Source organism: Porites lutea, chromosome 10 (assembly GCF_958299795.1).
Source record: "Porites lutea chromosome 10, jaPorLute2.1, whole genome shotgun sequence".
NCBI classification, from domain to species: domain Eukaryota; kingdom Metazoa; phylum Cnidaria; class Anthozoa; order Scleractinia; family Poritidae; genus Porites; species Porites lutea.
In genome coordinates this window covers 32,293,866-32,308,865 of record NC_133210.1, presented here as the reverse complement: position 1 = coordinate 32,308,865, position 15,000 = coordinate 32,293,866, and the positions used below count along the sequence as shown (strand labels likewise).

The following is a 15,000-nucleotide window of genomic DNA, read 5'->3' as shown; positions in this document are numbered from 1 at the left end:
ATTATTGCTAAATGCAACATTTTTATCAGTTTTATGAATTTTTTGGAGAGGAAAAACATCTAGGGGAGGAGGGTATGGATTTATCTTTGTCAGGCTTCTGTGAGCAAGAATCTTTATACGTGAAATTCACATTCATGTTTTTGTGAGAAATTTTTTAATTTCTTTTTTCTTTCATTTGTAGGGAAATGTCGTCTGATGATGAGGAGGTAGGGACATGATGAACTTATTTTTATTTCAGTGTACCTTTTGAATTTCACCTTGAGCATTTGCTGCTTTTTGTTTTACAGGAACCATTACCACCAAAGATTTCTAAAGCTGTCAAGGCTAACACTAAAGGTTAGTGACAACATAATGTTGCTATTCAATATTTGCAGGCAACAAGAGGATGGGAAGATAAGCGTCCAGTCACTGTTGAGGATTTCCAAAATGTCTGTAAAGTGACATGTACTTGTGCCTCCTGCAAGCTTCTACCCTCATTCCCTGGAAATGTCCTTTGTACAGGGGTGGGGTGGGAAGACAAGGGTCAAGTCACCCTGGCTTTTGAGGATATCAGAAGTGTCTGTAAAACATCATGTACCTCCTGCTGCCTTTTTTTCCCTCCCTCCCTGGTCTGCTGAAATGTATTATGCTTCTGACTACTCGTGTTAATGCCTACAGTTTCAGAAAATGGAGATTCAAAGGAAGCCAAGAAAAAGGTAATGAAGGAAGTTGATTTTATTACCCTTGCCTACATGTATGTATTCCACAGTTTGTTTTGTTCAGTTGCATCCTAAAATGTCATAACTGCATTTGTGCCATTTTTTATGAAACAGGTTCAGAAGAAAGAGCAGGAGGAAGAAAAGACCGATCCTTTGAAAAGGTAAGATTTATATGACTGTTTATTGCAGTCTTGAGAAGAGTAAAGTGCCGGCATAGATTTTGGTCTTTTTATTTGCAAAGAAAGAAAACCTGAGTACATCCCAGAGCTATGCACAGTGGTGAGAGCTCACACCTCCCACCAATGTGGACCGCATTCAAATCCTGGCATGGACGCTTCGTGTAGGTTGAGTTTGTTGTTGGTTCTCTCCTTTGCTCTTAGACATTTTTCTCTAGGTACTGCGTTTTCCCGTCTTCTCAAAATTAACATTTCCAAATTCCAATTCGACCAGGAATCAGCTAGATGAAGAACCACTAAGTGGATGTGTAGCCTGTCTACAGACGTCCCCCCCTTCCCCCTTCTCCCGATTTTTTCTGAGGGTGGAGGGACGTCTGTACACAGGCTAGTGGATGTACTACCTCTATGTTGTTATTTATTATTTATGATTAATTTTTTATGGGATGTTAGTTTCATGAAAGGAGTTTTACTAAACAAATTTAATACGCGTGACGGAGCATTGCTGTGATCGGCCTTCACCCGGGGGTCTTACATCCAGGAGTTCTTACAGTAAGTGATTAAATTTGCTGTTTCTTTTCATAGCAATAAAGCAAGAAAAAAGAAAGCTGTTATAGCTGAGTCAGGTAATGAAATCATTATTTGATTAATATTGATAATATAGATAATTTATTAAACTCAGTCCTCCTGTAAGCAGATACCTGCTAAGACTTCAACAAGTCTCTTCTTAGGAGAGATGTCTATAAAAAGCAGGTTATGCTGAGAAAACTGCTGACATTTTGCAACATCACCACAGGTTTCCCTGCGAAATGACGTCTGAGAAACGAGCAAACAAATTGCATACTGATGACTCGTCACCACTCAGATCTGATTGGCTGCTGTGCTGCTGAGTGGTTGAAAATTTGACATTTTGCAGGGAAACCAGTGATGGCGTGGCGAAATTTTGGCTGTTTTCTCAGGCCACTTTGTGGGCAAGGATTTATTACGGCATGTATCCAAAGTGGTTTTAATAAACTTGAACTTGAACTTGCTAAAAGCAGGTTAGAATATAGTGTTTGTAAGTCAGTGGTACAATGGCCAAGTGTCCTGAGATTAGCACAGAAAATTGGAACATAAATTATCTCTAAAGACACGTTTTACTTCCACTTTAGATGAAGAAACAGAAGAGAAGCCAAGAAAAAGAAGAAAGCGAATGAAAGAACTTCCCAAGGAAGGTAGCAGTGAAGATGGTAAGTTGGTTATTGCATTACGTTTGCATTGGCCCAGTACTTGGCCAATGCTGGCCTGAGGCTAGCTCAATGATGTTTTTATTTTTACTTACAATGTATTCACAGATCAGTAAAAATAAAACATCCAGTGTTTACTTTGTTATGAATTTGTTTATCTAGAAAAAGAGGAGAAAGTGACAAATGCGGAAGCAAGTAAAGAGGTTTCTCCAGACCAAGAATCTACTAAAAGTGAAAGCCCATTACCTCAACAGCAGCAACAACAAACCGTAGAGAAAGACGCGAGTAGGCCCGCACGGAAGCGAAAAAAAGTGATGAAATCCAAAACCTTCATGAACGATGAAGGTTATATGGGTAGGTGTCCTGTGCCGACTTGACTAGACGACTCTTTTTGTAAACTGTGGACTAATATTTTTGTGGTAAGGGAGAGAGATTAGGATACGGAAGGTCCAGGTTCGTTTTCAATAGAAATCCTCTAAATAAGAGGTCAAAAATTTTCCAAGTGTCTTAAAAATGGCAGCGACCGTTTACGAAAGGAACAACTGCAGTTAAAAATGAATTCGCGCTGCTTCAATCTTCCTCGCGATTATTCCAACTAAGGGCCTGTTTACATGGAGGTGGGGGACCCCAAGAAGGCGAGGGAACCCGCTTAGGTGGGGTAACCCACCTGTCTATTTAATCCCTCATTTTAATTTGATCATGTTTACATGATAGATGGGGTGACCTGCCGCATGTTACCTCACCTATCTGGGGTCCCCCACCTCCATGTAAACAGGCCCTAACTTACTTTTTCAAGTATAGGCGAATTCTTCTGGAGTTGAATTCTTAGTGAAATTAGGCACTTTCACATCGTATTGTACTAAAAAGCGTGACGCACGTGCAAAGCTGTTGTTTTGCCAATCTAAACCTATTTCTCTTTTGACGTTCGCGTGGCCGTCACCGTCGTTGGATCTTAAGGTTCTCTATTTTTTTTTCTTACAGTGACTGAGAAAGTTTGGGAAAGTGAGTCTACAGATGCGAGTGATGATGAACCCCAAATAATTATCAAACCACCCGTGTCTTACGAGAAACGGCCATCACCGGTCAAGAAAACCGGCGCTAAGAAGACGCACAGTGACATGAAAGGCAAAGGAGTGAAACAATCCTCGCTGACAAGTTTCTTCAAAAAGTCTTAATGAATTGATTGTAAAAAATATACATTATACTTGTGCTTATGTGGGCATTTTTTGAACCCAAACATGAAGCATTTTTGCTTTTTTGGTTCATGGTTCACCAGATTATTATTCCTTGACTATAAAATTACTCAGCAGATAATTTAAATGAACTCCGCTTCTGGGCTTGGTTGTTTAAAGGAGTATGATCTAACCCGTGTGACTTCAAATCTGAACGCTTACAAAGCAAATTCCTGAAAGGGATTGACCTCTGTTTATTGATATATGCCACAACAAGAACAACTTACATCCTAACAACATCAACATGGAAATTTCTAGGGACTGAATGACATGGAATGATCTTGAAACTGGCTATTTTAAATCCTTGATTTAAACTTGTAAGTTATCCAGATACACCTATTGCATGTTTTTACGACAGTAATAACAATTACTTATGTAGATATTCCTATAAGTGTTAAGATATCTTGACAGCCTTTCTAGTGTACCTTCAGCCACTTGAAGCCCTGCAAATACATAGAACAGCTACTGATTACATCATTCATGTATGTACTAAAACTAATTTAATTGCATGCTGAATATATATAAGGTACAAGTGATTATCTTGCAGTTCGGCTCCAAGCACATCTTGTCGCTTTCTTGGTAACCAACAAAGTTTCCTCAGAGGATACCTTGCAAGTTTTAAAATACATATCAGAGAAGCAACCCCAGCTGGGTGTATCGTGCTTAAACTCAAAGCGACAAAGGTGAACCCACTTACGTGGGTGTGTGTGAGCGCTGAAGACAATTTGATTCATTCACTGCGTGATTGATCAGAAATATTGCTCTTATAAGGTGGTTAGATAAAAAAAAAAAACACTTATTGTTAAGTCTCTTGTTCAATGTGAGTTGGTCACGGAGTTGGTAGAGATTTGACAGAGCATACTAGCATTTCAGAACAGGCTTATGTTAAACAAAAAGGTATTACGCGATGGACTCCTATCTCCTTTCCTTTCGTCGCCTGTCAATTCTTCCTCGTCGCTTATTGAAGCTTAGAGGGAAGAACAGGTGAAACTTGCTCCTTGATACAGATTGATACAGGCACACTTTCGGTCCACAGGTGTATCGGGCATAATCATTGATGAATTCAAAACTCAGATCAGTTCTTTATTTAGCTAAATCGATACTTACAGAATTAAAGTAAATACAGTTGAGATGGGTTTGTTGAAGGCGGGATGCCTCAGGCAGGAAAAGATTTTTGTAACTGTAATTTATGAAACCAGTGTTATCGGAACTTGAGGCTATACTTACCTCACTTCTCACCAATCTTGACATCGTTCTCACGAAACTTCCTTCCGTGAGCTTTATTTGGTGTTAGGAACTGTAGATTCTCAATGGATCGTCGGTACTTTGGCGACTTTTTTATGTCATGCAAACCACTAGGTACCGGCGGTCTACGCGGCGGTTGAGCTTGGGATACCATAAGAGCATAAAGGCAAAGAACGAAAATAAAGACAGAGAATTTCGGACCCATCATCAGTTCAGCTCTTAAATGTTGCAGGAAAACAGTACCTAATAAGCAAATAAAAGACATGGCATATAGTTCAAACTTAAATTAAGATTCACCAGGCTTAGGGTTAACCCTAAACCTAACCTAAACCTAAACCTAACCTAAACCTAACCCTAACCCTCACCATAAAAGTCGACATCAATTGCAGTCGTCGAACCTCCCCTAACGGCCACCTCTCTACAACAGCCAGTTTTTTTGTCTCGCGGCCAGTAAATACATTAACTCTTTCTTAAACCTCTCTACAACGGCAACGGCCACTGGAACGTGTCCCAAAAGTAAGGAATGGTCACGAAATTTGATCCGTAAGGCGCGTTGATGACTAATCGCGGCATCGTATTTTGATTGTTTTCCATTTATACTGCTACAGTAGGCATAAATTGACTACGATACTTGTTCGTTTTGTCGCGTTAATATTTTGATTTAAAACATTCAAGTTTTTTGTGCATCTTATCTCTCTGTATATTATTTATGACTGGATTAACATTATGGGATGCAGTAAGCATGAACTTAGCTGTACTCTCTAAAAGGAATTTGTCACAAGAAAGCCCTAATTCCCCATAACGGCCAGCTCTCAACAGTGGCCACTTTTCTCTGTCCTCAAGATGCCCGTTGTAGAGAGGTTGGACTGTATTCTCCCTATCAAACATAGTATCCGTGTGAAAGGAAAGAGGCTTTCCCGCATGGCTAAACAAGTTGATCCTTCACTAACCTGCTACAAATCAAACACTGACTTAGTTATGTTGGTGATGAATTGCCGAGAGGATTCCAATCGAACCAGGAGTTCCTTATCTCAGTTCTGAAGAACCACAGACTGGCAAAAATCTTAAGGCCTTTTACAAATTTATTACTGAGTACGTGGACGTGACAGGCGTAAATTGACACAAGAGGGGGGTGTTTGAAATGATCATCACTTGAGGGTGCATTCAGTTGACAGTAATTTGGAATGCAAATATGCCAGTACTTAATCATTCCGAAATAGTCTATAGAAAGGTGACTCTTCCCTTTCAAGAGTAATGACCCTCAACTGCATGCTACAGTACACTGAATCAAACACAAAGTTACCTTTGTTGGTGTTCAACTAGTACGGTGTCCAAGTGAACTGTTTATCTTCTTGGAATGCAAAGCCACCTCAGAAGGGCGCATTCCTAATTAGGGGCCGACCATTTGACTTTTAAAAGGGTGGGGGGGGGAGCTATGCGTGATTTTAGAAAAAAAAATATCCTGCAGACTGATTACACCCAGTCCTAAAAACGTGTAGTGTTATTTTCTTGTTACTTTGAAGAACATACAAAAACACTAAATACCTATAAATGGTTTTTGGCTTCTTTTTTTTTTTGACTTCATTTCCGTCTGAGTGTTAGTTGTCCGGAAATGGCGAGCTTATGGGGTCTGTGACTTCTTGCAGTTGTATGCGATCACAAAAGCTCTTCGTGCAGGCCCGCCGAACAGTGACCAGGTCTTATCTCTTATAAGGGTAATTTTGCCGACGGGTTTTGTGTGTGTAAGAAAAGACTGTGAAACTGGTCAATTTAAGCCCTCATTTATTGATTAAAGCAAGCGAGTTATCCAGATACAGCTTTTTTTACGACAGCAGTAACAACTCATGAAGATGTTCCCATCTATGGTGAGTTGTCCGGCTTGAACTGGAACAAATAAACTGAGCTAGTCAGTCACTGAAAATTCTGAAAGTACAAACAAACTCTAGATTAGTTTTCTCACTGCTGTGTTAAAAAAAAGAAATTTATTGTTGCTCATCCTTAATATATATAAACCAAATCAAATAAGAAACATTTTCTTGTTGACAACAAAATTTCTTTAGACCTCCAATTGTCAGAGAAGCACCGCTCGTAAGCGCGGCATTGAAATTCGATAGAGACCACAAGATTAACCAGAAGCTTGTTGGCAAACCAGATTTTAAACTCACTCACTACATAGTCTTTTTCATGATGCCGTTTGTCCGCGAGCGAAAAGATTCTATATAGGACATACTAACACCTCACAAGACAGATTGCTATACTACCATTATCGTCACTGGAAGTAGTTCAAATAAATTATCTCATGGTTGAATTCAAAATAGGAGCTTTTATCAGCCCCTGTTGACATGTAAACCATATCAGAATAAATCACTTCGTCAGTGTTCGTTTTGTGTCACTCCAATGAAGGTAGTTAAATATTTACATCTTTATTCAGTGTTGTATGTGATTTTGTTTTTCTTGGCTGACAGGTTACCCAACATATTCGTCGAGAATGTGAAGCCCTGTTTTGAAAGTCTCGTCCCCATAAAAGGTACCGGCACCGCTGATTCGGTATCGTTTGATTGACGGAAATCTCATACTTTCAAACGTTTTACATATTGGTGTAATCACAAATATATTAACAACACACGATGGACTCCCATCCTCTCTTTTCCTTTTTCTATTGCTGTCCATTCCTTTTTACTCGATGCAGCCAGTCTATCAGTCCATTCCACCCTAATAGTTTCAGTGATTAAATGCAAAATTTGGGGTTTTAAAGACCTTCTATTATGCAGAGACTGCCGAGAAAAATAATCAGGATCGTAATGAATTTTGAACCTGCATGTGAAAGCTAATAATTTATAAAATAATATTACCTTAACAGCGGCAGGAACAGCAAACCTAGGCCCGCACGGAAGCGAAAAAAAGTGATGAAATCCAAAACCCTCATGAACGGTGAAGGTTACGTGAGTAGGTGTCCTGTGTCGACTTGACTAGACGACTGTTTTGGTAGACTGTTGACTAACATTTTTCCGAGGACAGTGACGTCGGCGAAACGTCACGTAAAAGTGAATTCACCATTTTCGCATAGACCATAATGCACCTTGTTTATCCCCCACAATTTTGCATAACCATCGTATTGGATTTCTCTTGGGACGACTGTAATACTTAGGAGAAATTGAAAACAACGGATGTGCAAAATTTGGGGGGGTAAACAAGGTGCATTATGGTCTATGTGAAAGTGGTGAATTCGCGATTATTCCAACTAACTCACTTTGTCAAGTATAGGCGAAGTCTTCTGGAGTTGAATTCCTAGTGAAATTAGGCACTTTCACATCGTATTGTACTAAAAAGCGTGATGCACGTGCAAAGTTGTTGTTTTGCCAATCTAAACCTATTTCTCTTTTGACGTTCGCGTGGCCGTCGCCGTTGTTGGATCTTTTTTTCTAACAGTAACTGAGAAAGTTTGGGAAAGTGAGTCCACAGATGCGAGTGATGATGAACCCCAAATAATTATCAAACCACCCGTGTCTCGCGAGAAACGGCCATCACCGGTCAAGAAAACTGGTTCTAAGAAGACGCACACTGACATGAAAAGCAAAGAAGTGAAACAATCCTCGCTGACAAGTTTCTTCAAAAAGTCGTAAAGAATTGATTGTAAAAAATATACATTATACTTGTACTTATGTGGGCATGTTTTGAACCCAGACATGAAGCATTTTTGCTTTTTTTGGTTCATAGTTTACCAGATTATTATTCCTTGACTATAAAATTACTCAGCAGATAATTTAAATGAACTCCGCTTCTGGGCTTGGTTGTTTAAAGGAGTATGATCTAACCCGTGTGACTTCAAATCTGAACGCTTACAAAGCAAATTCCTGAAAGGTATTGATCCCTGTTTATTGATATATGCCACAACAAGAATAACTTACATCCTAACAACATCAACATGGAAATTTCTAGGGACTGAATGACATGGAATGATCTTGAAACTGGTTATTTTAAATTCTTGATTTAAACTTGTAAGTTATCCAGATACACCTATTGCATGTTTTTACGACAGTAATAACAATTACTTATGAAGATATTCCTATAAGTGTTAAGATATCTTGACAGCCTTTCTAGTGTGCCTTCAGCCACTTGAAGCCCTGCAAATACATAGAACAGCTACTGATTACATCATTCATGTATGTACTAAAACTAATTTAATTGCATGCTGAATATATATAAGGTACAGGTGATTATCTTTCAGTTCGACTCCAAGCACATCTAGTCGCTTTCTTGTAGTAAACAACAAAGTTTCCTCAGAAGATACCTTGCAAGTTTTAAAATACATCATGTCAGAGACGCAAGCCCCGTTGGGTGTGTCGTGCTCAAACTCAAAGCGGCAAAGCTGAACGCACTTACGTAACGTGTGAGTGAGCACTGAAGACAATTTGATTCATTCACTGCGTGATTGATCAGAAATATCTTCGCTCTTATAACTCTGCTCTTATAAGGTGGTTAAATCAGAAAAAACGCTTATCGTTAAGTCTCTTGTTCAGTGTGAGATGGTCACGGAGTGTGATTGACAGAGCATACGAGCACTTCAGAACAGGTTTATGTTAAACAAAAAGGTAAAACGCGATGGACTCCTATCTGCTTTTCTTTCGTCGCATGTCAATTCTTCCTCGTCGCTTATTGAAGCTTAGAGCAAAGAACAGGTGAAACTTGCTCCTTAATATAGATCGATACAGGCACACTTCCGGTCCACAGGTGTGTCGGGCACTTAAATCATTGATGAATTCAAAACTCAGTTCAGTCAGTTATTTAGCCAAAACAATAGTTGCTGAATTTAAGTAAATACAGTTGAGCTGGGTTTGTTGAGGGCGAGATGCCTCATGTAGGAAAAGATTTTTGTACCTGTAATTTATGAAGCCAGTGTTATGGCACCATGAGGCTGTACTTACCTCACTTCTCACCAATCTTGCCATCGTTCTCACGAAACTTCCTGCCACTAGCTCCCGGCGGTGGTATATTCTCAATGGATCGTCGGTACTTTGGCGACTTTTTAATGTCGTGCGAACCCTGTTGAGGCGGCCGCCGAGCCTGGGAGACCATAACACCATAGAAGCAAAGAACAAAAATCAAGACAGAGAATTTCGGACCCATGATCAGTTCAGCTCTAAAATTGTGCGGGAAAACAGTATGCAAAACGGATATGCAAAATTTGTGTGGGGGGGGGGGGGGGGGGTAAACAAGGTCCATTATGGTCTATGTGAAAGTGGTGACTTGGCGATTATTCTAACTAACTTACTTTGTCAAGTATAGGCGAATTCTTCCGGAACTGAATTCTTAGTGAAATGAGGCACTTTCACATCGTTTTTTACTGAAAAGCGTGATGCACGTGCAAAGTTGTTGTTTTGCCAATCTAAACCTATTTCTCTTTTGACGTTCGCGTGGATTTCGCCGTTGTTGGATCTTGAGGTCATTGTTTTTTTTCTTAAAGTAACTGAGAAAGTTTGGGAAAGTGAGTCCACAGATGCGAGTGATGATGAACCCCAAATAATTATCAAACCACCCGTGTCTTACGAGAAAAAGCCATCACCGATCAAGAAAACCGGCGCTAAGAAGACGCACAGTGACATGAAAGGCAAAGGAGTGAAACAATCCTCGCTGACAAGTTTCTTCAAAAAGTCTTAATGAATTGATTGTAAGAAATATACATTATACTTGTACTTATGTGGGCATTTTTTAAACCCAAACATGAAGCATTTTGGTTCATAGTTTATCAGATTATTATTCCTTAACTATAAAATTGCTTCAGCAGATAATATAAATGTACTCTTCTGGGCTTGGTTGTTTAAAGGAGTATTATGGTCACCCGTGTGACTTCAAATCTGAATGCTCACAAAGCAAATTCCTCAGAGGGGTTGATCCCTGTTTATTGATATATGCCACAACAAGAATAACTTACATCCTAACAACATCAACATGGAAATTTCTGCAGACTGAATGACATGGAATGATCTTGAAACTGATTATTTTAAACCCGCCTTTATTGATTCCAGATACACGTTTTTACGACAGTAATAACATCTAAGCTACATCTAGTTATGTAGATATTGACAGCATTTCTGGTGTGCCCGCAGCCACTTGCCCTGCAAATACATAGAACAGCTACTGATTACATCATTCATGTATACACTAAAACTAATTTAAATGCACGCTAAATATATAAGGTACAAGTGACTTTCTTTTAATTCGACTCCAAGCACATCTTGTCGCTTTATTAATAACCAACCAAGTTTTCTCAGAAGATACCTTGCAAGTTTTAAAATACATCATGTCAGAGACGCCAGCCCCGTTGGGTGTGTCGTGCTCTAACTCAAAGCGGCGAAGCTGAACGCACTTACGTGCGTGTGAGCGCTGAAGACAATTTGATTCATTCACTGCGTGATTGATCAGAAATATTGCTCTTATAAGGTGGTTAGATAAAAAAAAACACGTATTGTTAAGTCTCTTATTCAATGTGAGTTGGTCACGGAGTTGGTAGAGATTTGACAGAGCATACTAGCATTTCAGAACAGGCTTATGTTAAACAAAAAGGTATTAATACGCGATAGACTCCTATCTGCTTTCCTTTCGTCGCATGTCAATTCTTCCTCGTCGCTTATTGAAGCTTAGAGCGAAGAACAGGTTAAACTTGCTCCTTGATATAGATCGATACACGCACACTTCGGGTCCACAGGTGTGTCGGGCATAATCATTGATGAATTCAAAACTCAGTTCAATTCTTTATTTAGCCAAAACAATAGTTGCTGAATTAAAGAAAATACAGTTGAGCTGGGTTTGTTGAGGGCGGGATGCCTCATGTAGGAAAAGATTTTTGTGACTGTAATTTAGGGAGCCAGTGTTATCGCAACATGAGGCTATACTTACCTCACTTCTCAGTCAGCAATATTGACATCGTTCTCACGAAACTTCCTGCCACTAGCTCCCGGCGGTAGTATGTTCTCAATGGATCGTCGGTACTTTGGCGCCTTTTTTATGTCGTGCATACCAGTAGGAGGTGCCGCCCCCAGCCGAGCCTGGGAGACCATAACACCATAAAGGCAGAGAACAGAAATAAAGACAGAGAATTTCGGACCCATCATCAGTACAGCTCTAAAATTGTGCAGGAAAACAGTACCTAATAAGCAAATAAAAGGACATGGCATATAGTTCAAATTTAAATTGAGATTCACCATAAAAGTCGACATCAATTGCAGTCGTCGAACCTCCACTAACGGCCACCCCTCTACGACAGCCAGTTTTTTTGTCTCGGCGGCCAGTAAATACAGTAACTCTTTCTTAAACCTCTCTACAACGGCAACGGCCACTGAAACGTGTCCCAAACAGCCAAAATAACCTTTCAACAACAGCCAGTTTTTTCGGCGACTGATGAAAAAGTAGGGAATGGTCACGAAATTTGACTGACTGCTACAAATCAAACACAGACTTACTTATGTTGGCGATAAATTTGCGTGAGGATTCCAATGGAACCAGGAGTTCCTTATCTCAGTTCTGAAGAACCACGGACTGGCAAAAATCTTAAGGCCTTTTACAAATTTATTATTGAGTACGTGGACGTGACAGGCGTAAATTGAGACAAGAGGGCGGTGTTTGTAATGATCATCCCTTAAGGGTGCATTCAGTCTACTGTAATAGAACAATTGACGATGACGATATTTGACTACAACTGCCAGAATTCATGTCGGTTTTTCTTTGTTATTTAAATTTGTCAATGCCTCTGAGGATTAAAGAACAATAGCCTTAATTTGCACAAGGAAACAACAAACTCAAGGATTCTGGTAGTTGTGGTAAAATGACGTCATCTTGCAACTGTCCTATTTAGAATGTAAATATCCGGCGGTACGGGAAGGTGACTCTTCCTTTTCAAGAGTAATGACCCTCAACTGCATGCTACAGTACACTGAATCAAACACAGAGTTACCTTTGTTGGTGTTCAATTAGTACGGTGTCCAACTGCTTTGTTTATCTTCTTGGAAGGCAAAGCCCTCTCAGACTGGCGCATTCCTAATTAGGGGCCGATCAGGGGTATGCTTGATTTAAGAAAAAAATATCCTGCAGACTGATTTTTCTCTTAGTATTGTTTGGAACCTAACACCCAGTCCTAAAAACGTCTAGTGTTATTTTTTTGTTACTTAGGAGAACATACAAAAACACTAAATACCTATAAATGATTTGTGGCTTTTTGTTTTTTAACATCATTTTCCGAGTGTTAGTTGTCCGGCATTAGTGAGCTTTTGAGGCCTCTGACTTCTTAAAGCTGTATACGATCTCTGAGCTGTTACTGATGGATCGCACGAAGTCAGGCCACAAGACAGATTACTATGCTACCATTATCGGAACTGCATTTCGAATCCCGAAATGAATTGACCAAACTTTCACTACATTCAAGTTCGTTAAGACGCACTTTTCTCTCAGTATTGTTTGGAACCAAACACCCACTCCTAAGAACGTCCCGTGTCATTTTCTTGTTACTTAGGGGAACATACAAAAACGCTAAGTACATAATGGTTTGTGGCTTTTTGTTTTTTAACGTCATTTTCCTAGTGTTAGTTGTCCGGTATTGGTGAGCTTTTGGGGCCGTTGTATGCGATCTCTGAGTTGTTACTGATGGATCGCATTCAACCGCACGAAGTCAGGCCACAAAATCTCTTCGTGCAAGCTCGCCGAACAGTCACCAGGTGTGGCGTAATAGCACAGGCCTTATTTCGTATAAGGGTAATTATGTTTGTTGTGTGTGTAAGAAAAGACTGTGAAGCTGGTCAAATAAACCCTCGTTTATTGATGAAAGCAAGTAAGTTATCCAGATACAGCTTTTTTTACGACAGCAGTAACAACTCATGAAGATATTCCCATCTGTGGTGAGTTGTCTTGAACTGGAACTATTAAACTGAGCTAGTCAGTCACTGAAAATCCTGAAAGTACAAAAAAACTATAGATTAGTTTTCTCACTGCTGTGTTAAAAAAAGAAATATATTGTTGCTTATCCTTAAACCAAACCAAATAATAATCATTTTCGTGTTGACAACAAAACTTCTTTAGACCTCGTATAGCCTGTGAAAACATCCGTTTCTCCTCGCTCTTCGCCGCTGGGGACGAAACGGATGTTTTCTCAGGCTAGACCTCGTATTGTTTTCCTCCACTCCTCTAGTCTCTTTCGTAGTAACCAACATATTTTCCTCAGAAGATACCTTGGAAGTTTTAAAATACTTGTCAGCGAAGCAACCCCAGCTGGGTTCGTCGTGCCTAAACTCAAAGCGCAAAGCTGAACGCACTGCTGAAGACAATATCAGAATTGCTCTTATAACTTAAGGTGGTTAGTTAAAAAAAAAAACACTTATGCTTAAGTCTCTTGTTCAATGTCAGATAGTCACGGAGTTCGCAGAGATTTGACAGAGCATACGAGCGCTTCAGGCTTATGTTAACCAAAAAGGGTTGTACGCTATGGACTGCCATGTCCTATCGTCGCCCGCCTGTCGACTCTTACTCGTCGCTTGTAGCAGCTTTATACAGAGAGCAAAGAACAGGTAAAACCGTTGCTCCTTGATACAGATTGATACATTCACACGTCCGTTCAACAGGTGTATCGGGCATAATCATTGATGAATTCAAAACTCAGATCAGTTTTTTATTTAGCCAAATCGATACTTGCAGAATTAAAGTAAATACTGTATGTCTATTTATGATTGGATTAACATTATGGGATGCAGTAAGCGTCAAGTTAGCTCAATAACCCGATGTTGTACTTATTTAAAGGAAAGCTCTACCTCCCCATAACGGCAACTCACTTTCTTCTGTCCCCAAGGTGGCCATTGTAGGTTCGACTGTATTCTCCCTATCAATATATTTGTCCGTGTGAAGTGAAAGAGGCTCTTCCGCATGGCTAAACAAGTTGATCTTTCACTAACCTTCTACAAATCAAACACAGACTTGCTTATGTTGGTGGTGAATTTCCGTGAGGATTCCAATCGAACCAGGAGTTTCTTACCTCAGTTCTGAAGAACCACAGACTGGCAAAAATCTTAAGGCCTTATACAAATTCATCATTAAGTACGTGGACGTGAAAGGCGTAAACTGCGACGATAGGGGGGTGTTTGTAATGATCATCGCTTAACTGTGCATTCAGTTGACAGTCATTTGGAATGCAAATATGCCCCGGCAGTTCTGGATTTTTCCGATATTGTCTGATATTGTATGTATAAATACATGACTGAGTGGCCGGGGTAAAAAGGGAGACAGACCGTTTAGGAATAATATCGCTCAAGGGTGTATTCAATTGATATTATATATCATCAAAAAAGCTTTAGGCAAACTGTTCGCATGAGAGGTTTATGGCGAGTGAGAAATTTAGGAACAGTTTTCTCGCTTTCTTCTTGTAAGGAAATCCACCAAATCGTTC

The 15,000-nt window shown here is 39.8% G+C and overlaps 1 protein-coding gene and 2 long non-coding RNA genes across 3 annotated transcripts in view; 1 reads left to right on the top strand and 2 right to left on the bottom strand.

Annotated features, from left to right (window-relative positions):
* The window catches only part of LOC140949919 (DNA polymerase delta subunit 3-like), a 13,868-nt gene extending 10,469 nt beyond the window's left edge, over positions 1-3,399 (top strand). The window contains exons 12-19 of the mRNA XM_073399075.1: positions 182-206; positions 288-336; positions 658-695; positions 813-859; positions 1,457-1,497; positions 2,023-2,100; positions 2,260-2,451; positions 3,079-3,399. Coding sequence (XP_073255176.1) covers positions 182-206; positions 288-336; positions 658-695; positions 813-859; positions 1,457-1,497; positions 2,023-2,100; positions 2,260-2,451; positions 3,079-3,272 — 664 coding nt within the window. The 3' untranslated portion in view covers positions 3,273-3,399. The remainder of the gene's footprint in view (positions 1-181; positions 207-287; positions 337-657; positions 696-812; positions 860-1,456; positions 1,498-2,022; positions 2,101-2,259; positions 2,452-3,078) is intronic.
* A 182-nt stretch (positions 3,400-3,581) lies between these two features.
* Positions 3,582-5,710, bottom strand: LOC140949921 (uncharacterized). The gene is made up of 3 exons (XR_012167134.1): positions 5,525-5,710; positions 4,557-4,817; positions 3,582-3,772 (listed from the first exon to the last, which is right to left on the bottom strand). It is a non-coding gene; the product is annotated as an uncharacterized lncRNA (long non-coding RNA).
* Positions 5,711-8,515: 2,805 nt separating this feature from the next.
* LOC140949920 (uncharacterized) lies at positions 8,516-14,749 on the bottom strand. The gene is made up of 3 exons (XR_012167133.1): positions 14,510-14,749; positions 11,477-11,721; positions 8,516-8,698 (listed from the first exon to the last, which is right to left on the bottom strand). It is a non-coding gene; the product is annotated as an uncharacterized lncRNA (long non-coding RNA).
* Positions 14,750-15,000: the final 251 nt, after the last annotated feature.